Raw genomic sequence first — 9,931 nt, 5'->3', positions numbered from 1 at the left:
GTTCCTCTGTTTCGTCTTCGCTCCAAAGGGGGGAAGTTCCTCCCCCTTCCCTCTGCCATCCATCCGAATACTCTTCTCCCAACTCTCCGGGATCCAGCTCCCCGGGATTGGGACCCCAGCTCTGCCTTCCGACACCATCCCCCCTCCCAGGCTATGCCTCCCTCCCCTTGTCTGGCTTGGGACGGTGGGGAAAACGTTGATGGAAAAGTTTTACCAATTCTGGAGCATGCACACCAGCTGCATCTTCCCATGATCTGTCAGCCACCCCATAGCCTTTCCAGTGAATCAAGTACTGCAGCTTGTGGCGTCTGATCCTGGAATCTAAGATCTCCTCAACTTCAAACTCAAGCTGCTCATTTACCAGGAGTGGAGCTCTGGGAGGTTCCTCCGGCCGTAACTCACTGGGAGGGGCGGCTTTCGTTAAGAGGGATCGATGGAACACAGGATGTATTTTAAACGTGTCAGGCAGCTTCAGTCGGTACGCCACGGGATTGATTTGAGTTTCTATTTCGAAAGGACCCACCCTCTTGTCTTGTAATTTTCTACATTTGCCCGGCATCTGGAGGAAGCGGGTGGACAGCCATACCTGGTCTCCCGGTTGAAGGGGGGGGCCCTCCTTCCTGTGCAGGTCAGCAACTCGCTTGTACTCCGTTTTGGCTTCGTTTAACTGCTGTTTCAGTGTCTGTTGCGCCGCTTGCAATTCCTTAAGGAAGTTCTCAGCTGCCGGTACCAGCATTCCTTCTGAGCTGCTTGGAAAGACTTTAGGATGGAATCCATAATTAGTGAAGAATGGGGTTTGTTGAGTGCTGGAGTGCAGAGAATTGTTGTAGGCGAACTCTGCAAAATGCAAATATGATACCCAGTCAGTCTGTTGATAGGACACATAACTTCGTAAATATCTTTCCAAAACGACGTTCAAGCGTTCCGTCTGCCCATCTGTCTGGGGGTGATGGGCGGAGGAGAGTTTTAATTCCGTCTGCAACTGTTTCCACATTGCTCTCCAAAATTTGGCTGTGAACTGAGTTCCTCGGTCTGAGACTACGCTGTTTGGCAATCCATGCAGCCGGTAGACTTCTTTTATGAATAACTTGGCCATTTCTTTAGCATCTAAGGCCCCTGCACAAGGAAGAAAGTGTGCCATTTTGGTAAGTAGATCCACCACTACTAAGATGGCTGTCATTCCTTGGGACTTGGGTAGATCAGTTATAAAATCCATGGAGAGGTCCTTCCAGGGTTCGTGTGGGACAGGCAACGGTTGTAACAGTCCTGCTGGTCTCCCTGTTTGTGTTTTTGTCCGCAGACAGACAGAGCAGAACTTTACATAACTCTCAATATCCCGACGCATTTTAGGCCACCAGAAGTCCTTGGCCACATTCTTAATGGTCTTGTAAATCCCAAAGTGTCCCGCTGTGATGGAATCATAACACTGGCATAGGATTCTGAGCCTTAATTCCCCTTCTGGCACATATTTGGTGGTTTTGAACCATAACAGTCCATTTCTCCAGTGAAAGGTTACTTCTGAGTCTTGAGCTTGTCCCGTCTCCTGCTGATATTTTAGCATGTCTGCATCTTCTTGTGCCTTTTTGAGTTCCTCTTCCCATCAAGGCTGGCATACTCCCAACGTTAATTTCTCTGGCGGGATTACGTACTGAGGCTGGTCCTCGGATTCACTTTCTTTGTATTGTGGCTGTCTGGATAAGGCATCCGCTCTCTGGTTTTTGGCTTGGGCATGGTAAGTAATCTGGAAGTTAAACCTAGTGAAGAACTGGGACCATCTTATCTCTCTCTGGTTCAGCTTTCTGGCTGTTTGGAGGCTTTCAAGATTCTTGTGGTCGGAGCGCACTTCAATTCGATGAGAGGTCCCCTCTAGGTATTGTCTCCAGTTTTCAAAAGAGTCCTTGATGGCCAGCAGCTCCTTCTCCCAAACTGTGTAGTTCTTCTCTGCAGGCTTTAACTTCCGAGAAAAGTACGCACAGGGGTGCAGCTCCTTCCCTTCTTGGTCTAATTGTAGCAGGACCCCCCCAATGGCAAAATCTGAAGCATCTGCTTCCACTACGAAAGGGCGGTTCGGATCAGCAAAGCGCAGAATGGGCTCAGTAGCAAACCTTCTCTTCAGCTCCTCAAAGGCCTCGGTGGCGTTCTCTGTCCATTGAAACTTCTTCTTCCCCCTTAAACAGTCAGTCAGAGGAGCTGTTAATTTGGAAAACCCTGGAATGAACTTTCTGCAATAATTGGCAAACCCCAAAAACCGTTGTACATCCTTTTTGGTGACAGGTTGGCCCCAGTCCAATATGCAGCTTACTTTCCCTGGGTCCATCTCCACGCCTTCCGCTGAGATTCGATATCCAAGGAAGTCTAGAGACTTGAGGTCAAATCCACATTTGTCTAATTTAGCATACAGGTGATTTTCTCTCAGTCTCTTCAACACCGTCTTCACATGCTGGTCGTGGTCTTCCTGGTTCTTTGAGAACACCAGGATATCATCTAAGTAACAGATTACATACGTGTCCAACAAGTCTCTAAACACGTCGTTCATGAATTTTTGAAAAATTGCTGGACTTTCACAAAGCCCGAACGGCATGACCAGGTATTCATACTGTCCGTAAGCGGTCAAGAATCCTGTTTTCCATTCATCTCCCTCCTTCATTCTGATCAGATTGTACGCTCCTCTCAAATCCAACTTCGTGAAGATTTTTGCAGAGCGCAGTCGGTCCAGCAACTCTGAGATCGGGGCAGCGGGTAGCTGTTGGGGATGGTGATCTGGTTCAATGCGCGATAGTCGTTACAGGGTCTGAGTTCCCCCCCTTCTTTTTCACAAACAATAGTGGCGCTCCAGCAGGGGATTGTGAGGGGCGTATGAATCCTCGCCTCAGGTTTTTATCCAGGAATTCCTTCAGGGCCTCCCTCTCATTCTCTGTGAGAGAGTAGATTCTCCCTGATGGGATGCTGGCTCCTGGCACTAGGTCAATCGCACAGTCGTAAGGGCGGTGGGGGGGTAAAGTCTCTGCCTCTTTTTCATCAAACACATCTTTGAATTCTTCATACTTTGGCGGCAGGGTCACTTGCTCGATCTCTTGCACTGCCCCCGCTAAGGTGTTCTTGATTCCTTCAGGTTGACAGTTCTCCTGGCAATACTGTGAGGTGAACCACACCACTGCCTCCTTCCAACTTATTTTGGGTTCATGCTTTGCTAGCCAGGGCATTCCCAGAATCACCTCAAAGTTCGAGAGATCTGACATGTATAGCGAAATGAACTCTTCGTGCCCAGGGATTTGAAGTTTCACTTCCTCCGTGGCTTGTGTCACCCCTCCTGACTTCAGGGGTCTCCCATCGATAGTCTCCACAGCTAGGGGAGCGTCCAGTTTCCACCGGGAAATTCCATGATGCTTGACTAACTTTGCATCAATAAAATTTGTGGAGGCTCCACTGTCAATTAAGGCAGTGGAATTAAACACCACTCCTCTGGAAGTTGTAATCCGAATAGGCGAGACCAACACCCCCTTTGAGGGAGGTTGGATCGTTGGGGGGCCTTTATACAACGCTGCCCCCAGTCCACCGGCCTGCACGTGGACTGGGTGTTCTAGTTTCCCAACGGCTCGGCTTTCCCCCCTTTCAGTCCACAGTCTCTGGCCACATGGCCCGGCTTTGAACAATAAAAGCATAAACGTTCCCGGCGTCATCCTTCCTTTTCTTCTTCCGACAGTCTTGGCCTAGCCCCTCCCTGTCCCTCAGTTGCATTACCTGCCATCCCTGCAGTGGGAAGGGTCTTGTTGCAGGATGCCGAGGCTGAGTATCTCGGGACCTCCTGCTTCCTTTCCAGGCGCCTTCCTTCCATCCGGTGATCTATCTGTAGGCATAGCCGGATGAGCCCTGGTAGGTCAGCGGGGGGGGGGGAGGTCCTGGCCAACTCATCCAGGATTTCAGCATTTAATCCACTCCGGTACATAAACATCAGGGCGGCGTCATTGTAACCAGTTTCCTGGGACAGAATTTTAAAAGCGTTAGTGTACTCGGAAACAGTCCCTTTAGCTTGCTTCAGAGCGCCTAGTTGCCGCGCTACTGTTTCAGCCCTTTGCGGGTCTTGAAACATCTCGGTCATCTCCTGTATAAATCCTCTGTACCTTCCTAAGACAGTATCCTTTCTCATGAGATATGGAGTCACCCATTTTGCAGCTTCTCCCTCCAGGAGGCTAATCACGAAAGCTACTTTAGCCCCATCGTCTGGACATTCCGTGTGCCTGACATCCAGATATAACTCACATTGAGTCACGAAGGTTGCCAACTGATCACTTTGTCCCACGTATTTTGGGGGCAATCCAATGGGAACCTTTACTACGGCAGCTGGAGGGGCAGTTCGCATCTGGTCTATCGTGGCCTTCAAGGTTTGATTATCCGTCTTCAGCGCCTTGACTGCTGCTAGCAGGGCTTGAACATCCGTCTGCAAATCAGCTACCTTAGTCCTCAAGAGTTCCACTTCTTCTGTCTCAGAAGTGGGGTTCGTCCCCCCCGCTGCTCCCTTTGACATCTTGTCCCAGTCAAGTGAAGAGAGCGTTGAGGGTGATTTAGGTGGCTCTGTCAAGCTGTCAGGCCCAGGATGTGACTCAGGAACCAGACCAACAGCTGTAGTTAATTCGTGTTTTATTAGGGTAATGTCCAAACAAAGACTGCGTTTTCTCATGAAGCAATACAGGGATACAGGTCCTGCGGCATTGGGAGAAAGTTGACAGAGCAAGGGACTTCTTCCCGCCTGTTCTTTAAGAAGGGGCCAAACGGGCGTGCAATCTTTCACTCCTCCTTAACTGCCCCTCAGGTACTGCCCGCCTTCCCCCCCTTCTCTCCTGTCTTTTCAGCTGTCTGCGTGTGCGCGGTGAGGGGGGAAGCATCACCCCCTCCTCTTCTGAAGTTTCCGATTCCAGGATGGGGGATAGGGGAGGGGCTGATGGTAAACTGCCTCCCCGCTTTTCGGCTGTGAGCAGCCCTCCCTCTTTCCCCTCTTGCTCTGAGCCTGAAAGAGGGGGAGGCGTGAGAATGTCCAGGGAGGGCTCAGGCTCCCCGTTGCTAAGCGACCTTATCACTGGCAGTTCCTCTGTTTCGTCTTCGCTCCAAAGGGGTAAAGTTCCTCCCCCTTCCCTCTGCCATCCATCCGAATACTCTTCTCCCAACTCTCCGGGATCCAGCTCCCCGGGATTGGGACCCCAGCTCTGCCTTCCGACAGCTGCTGAACTATATAACAGTCCTGTTCAGAATACTGATTTGATGTGTTTGTAAAGCCCAGCTACATCAGGAAGGCCACAGGTTTCCCATCCCTGAACCAAGTTTAGCCTACAAACTCCAGTAGAAAGAGAATTTCAGGTCAAGGATCCCCCACTGTGTATACAGTGAGAGCCTGCAGGTTTAAAATGGTGTTAAAAGTGCTTGAAAAGAGAGGCAATATACTTCTGGTGACCAAATATTGGAGACAAACGAGGCAGGGTAGCTTTTGCTCGTATGTATTTGCTTGCCACATTCTTAATGCATCTGCTTGGCTGCAATGGGAAAGAGAAGGGTTCTAGTTCAGAGGCAATACATGCAGAAGGTCCCAGGTTCAATTCCCAGCATCTCCAAGTAGGGCTGATATCCTGCAGAGCTGCTGACAGTCAGCATAGACAATACTGAGCTAGATGGACTAATGGCCTGACTCACGATAAGGTAGCTTATGTTTCTAGAATGCTGGACTAAATGATTGTGTGATTTGATCCAACAAAGTGCTACTTGTGTTCTTATTCTCTGTGCAGGCTCTTCCCCCACTGCTATGATACTGACCCTTTCCTAATTTTATGTGTATGTGTGCATGTGTACACACATTCTGTTTCTCTGTCGATCTATCCGTCTTGCGTTCTCTGATAGCACACACTGGATTACAAAACAAAAACAAAATGGTGGTTTGAAGCTAGTTCTGCTGAATGTTAAATGATGGTGGTGGTGTATTAAACAATTAGAATCCTGACCTCGTGCCCCAATTTACATGTATAAACAGTAGAGATTTGAGACCCCAGAATAAAAACAGAGATTATTATTTCATCAGCAGATTAAGTAATTGGTCTGCATTCACTTTGTGTGTATGTTTTTTTCCAGAAAATATATACATATATAATGGCTGAAAGAAACCACACAATTGTGCCTGACTTCATTCTTTTGGGGTTCACGTATCGTAGAGAGCTGCAGCTTCCTCTCTTCATATTGTTCTTAGTGATCTATATTATTACTCTGGTGGGGAATCTGGGGATGATCACATTAATCAAGATGGACTCCAAACTCCACACTCCCATGTTCTTCTTCCTCAGCAGCTTGTCCTTTGTAGACATTTGCTATTCCTCCAATGTCACACCACGGATGCTGGCAAATGTAGTAGCAGACTATAAAGTCATTTCCTTTACTGGATGCTTGATACAGTGTTTTCTCTTCATTGCACTGGTGCTCACAGAGTCTTTCATCCTGGCCATCATGGCATACAATAGGTACGTAGCTATCTGTAATCCATTGCTGTATGCAACAAAAATGTCACGGGAGATGTGTGTCTGGCTGGTGGCAGTGCCTTCTGCATACAGTTTCCTAGATGCCATGATACAGACCATATTCACCTTCCGCCTGACCTACTGTGGCTCCAAGGTTATCAATCACTTTTACTGTGCTGACCCACCTCTCCTGAAGCTTTCCTGCTCTGACACCCATGTGAAACTCACCCTAATGTTGATCTCTGCCAGTTTCAACCTCATCAGCTCCCTGATTATAATTCTAACCTCCTACATTTTCATCTTCTTCACCATCCTGAAAATCCGCACTGCTGGGGCGAGGTACAAAGCTTTCTCCACATGTGGCTCACACCTGACAGCTGTCACCCTCTTCTATGGTACACTTTTTGTAATGTACATCAGGCCACCTTCTAGCCTGTCCCTAGAACGGGGCAAAATAGTCTCTGTGTTCTATGTGGTAGTGATCCCGATGTTGAATCCATTGATCTACAGCCTAAGGAATGAAGAGGTCAAGGGTGCCCTGAAGAGATTAATACATAGAAAAGTATTATTGCATTAGTAATTTATTAATTCATTTGTTAGGAAAGAAATCATCAATGAAGAGGATGTTTCCCACTTCCAAATAGAAGGGAAATGAAACTTAGAGCTTATGAATGTGCAATGCTGAATCCATTTGCTGGATGCTTTCCGTTACCTTACTGTCTGGCTTCTTTCTTTGCTTCTCAAATTTGAATCGTATTTTTGTTGTTGGTTTCCATTGACGGTATGACCCAAGCATAACTTAATACTTCGCACTCCTAAGGAATTATTAGTACATAATTTTCCAGTTCACCAGTTTTAAAAAAATTGGAGAATAGTCTGTGTTTGGGGAGGTACAGTTTGCATACTGCAAGGACCCCAATGGATGGGTGAGATATGGATAGCAGCCCATTATGGGATCTCTGTTAATGGGGGTAGAGTAACATGATACCAGTGGTAGATAGTGGGTCTTGTTTCCCCAAGACAGAAGTTTCCCCAAATCATTTCTCTCTCTTAATGGTTGCTCTTCACTTCTATGGGGAATATTAAGGTACTGTACATGGACACTTGAGGTTGGACTGTTCCAGCATCCTGCTCCTGGTGACCCCATTCACTAACCAAGCATCAGTCCTGCTCTTCTGGTCAAATGAATGAGGGATAGAATGTGGTCAGGTGGTTTCTATAGAAAAAAGAATGTGTGCATCCTGATGAAAACTGTTTTAAGGTGCTGGACCAGAACTGAATCTAATGGTACCGGGAAACAGGTTGGATAGTTTTTTCTTTCTAGCTAACTCACTTCATCTCCAGTTCTCAGGGGTAGGATTGGATGTCGGTCCTGAAATCAACATTGGATAAAACCTATAAATAAATTACTAATATATAATAACATAACTATTAGCCTTTGAAAGTCAGTGTCCCAAATAAAAATGTTTTACTTCCAGAGTGAAACATTTTCCTATAGGGCTATAAAGCATTTTCTTAGACTTTGCATATTTGCTTGCATATTATCTATTCATGTATATTTATTTTATTTACTTATAAACTGCCTTTTTAAAAAATCCTGAAGTGGTGAACAAGGCATGCATTTTTTTAAAAAAACACATAGACAACTATGTATTTGTTCACACAATTTTCAAAGTGATTTTTGTCAAGTCAGGATTCATCCTTCTAGAGATCGTTCAATTGTCTTCTCCAAGGTTTTCTTCTCTATGAATTGCACCACCAGAAAGCAACACTATACTCAACATTTCTTACAACACTGAAGCAAATGTATTTAATAACTCCCTTCCCTTCTTAAATGCATTTTTTAATCTTCTTGATTCCAGTAACCACCCCGTTTTTATTTTCTAAATTTCAATCAAGTTGACATAACTAGAAAAATAGTTGACTACTTTATATGTAAAATACCTGATATAGAGAAATGCTCCCTTCTATACATGGAAACAGGATTTTCATACACAGATTGCCTTTTAGGATTAGATCCTGAATTACAAGAGAATGCTATATAGGGAATACAGTACTACATCCTGCATACAAAGTCTTTGGCCTTGATACAAAGATCATTTGAAGTTGGGAAGCTGCAAAGGGTTTGGAGAAGTTGCCCTTACTAATTGTATTAGGAGAAGATGCATAATATCCCATACAGAATTAGCTACCTGACTGTTGAATCCTGTGAGGCCATATTCTGCCATCTTGACTCTTGGCATGGGCATGTTTTGTGGGACTTCATATCGCATGCAGTCAGGACTTCTTAAAAGACCCATTTTAAACATGTTTCATTTAAACTCAGACACTCATAAGACTTTTCCCATAATTTTTGGAAAATGTACTTTTAGGAACATATGAGAAGCCCTCTCCAATCAAACCATGAGTCCATTTAGTCCAGCATCTTATACCAGTTGCTGAAAACCACAGGAGGGGAGAGTGCTCTTGCACTTACATCCTACTTGCAGGCATCCCATGTGCATCTGGTTGGCCACTGTGAAAACAGGATGGTGGAATAGATGGGCCACTAGCCTGATCCAGCAGGTTCTTCTTATGTTCATATTTGCTTATCTTGTTTCCTACTTGGCCAACTAGATGTTTCAGAAGCCCACAAGCAGGACATGAGCACAACAGCCCTTTTCTGCAGTTGTTCCTCAGCGGCTGGTATTCTTTCAAAGTCATGGTGGCCTCTGATCCTGGAGGACAGTGGCATCGTGACTAGTAGACACCAATAACCTTATCTGCCATGAATTTGTCTAATTCCCGTTTAAAGCTGTTTAAGCTGTGGTCACTGCCACATCTAGTATACTGAAAAAGTCAGTGGTATAATTTTCAGCACTTTGTTTTGCATGGAATTTCACATAGGTTTGCTTATGTAATCAGCAATGGTACATACAGAACGTTCAGCATTGAATAAACAAAAGTTCAGTATGGTAGTTTATATACTGTATAAACCTGTTATGCTGGAATAATCTGTTTCAGCTGCACACATGGATCTCCCCTCATAGAGTGAATCAAAGACTTTTAATATCTCTTTCCAAGCATTCTTTCTTTCTCTATTAAAATATAATACAAGAAAGAAGCAGTACAGAACCCTCCCAAATAAAAGCATAAAATCAGCAGTGAAAGAAGCCTACAATACAATTGTATATATGCCTACTCAGAAGTAAGCTCCACTGTGTTCAGTGAGACTTACTCCCATGTAAGTGAAAATAGGATTGCAGTCCTCTATCTTTGTTACAATAGTCTCTTTCCAAATTCTCTTGTTCCTTGTGCAGAGATAATCTTTCACTAGTATGAGAATCACTGCATTGTCTCTAGGACCCAGGGTGGTAGTTCTGTTAGCACAAAGACTTTTTATTTATATTTATTAAAGTTCTTTTATACTGCTTTATGTCAATGCAGACCTCAAAGCA

At 45.4% G+C, this 9,931-nt stretch overlaps 1 protein-coding gene across 1 annotated transcript; it reads left to right on the top strand.

Annotated features, from left to right (window-relative positions):
* The first annotated feature begins 6,126 nt into the window (after window positions 1–6,126).
* LOC133378232 (olfactory receptor 5M5-like) lies at window positions 6,127–7,071 on the top strand. Its single transcript, XM_061613025.1, has one exon. The coding sequence runs from the start codon at window positions 6,133–6,135 to the stop codon at window positions 7,069–7,071; it is 939 nt and encodes a 312-aa protein (XP_061469009.1). The 5' UTR covers window positions 6,127–6,132.
* Window positions 7,072–9,931: the final 2,860 nt, after the last annotated feature.

Source organism: Rhineura floridana, chromosome 2, assembly GCF_030035675.1.
Source record: "Rhineura floridana isolate rRhiFlo1 chromosome 2, rRhiFlo1.hap2, whole genome shotgun sequence".
Lineage (NCBI taxonomy): Eukaryota > Metazoa > Chordata > Lepidosauria > Squamata > Rhineuridae > Rhineura > Rhineura floridana.
Note: the sequence above shows the minus strand (reverse complement) of the source record. Positions and strands in the feature narration are given on the sequence as shown.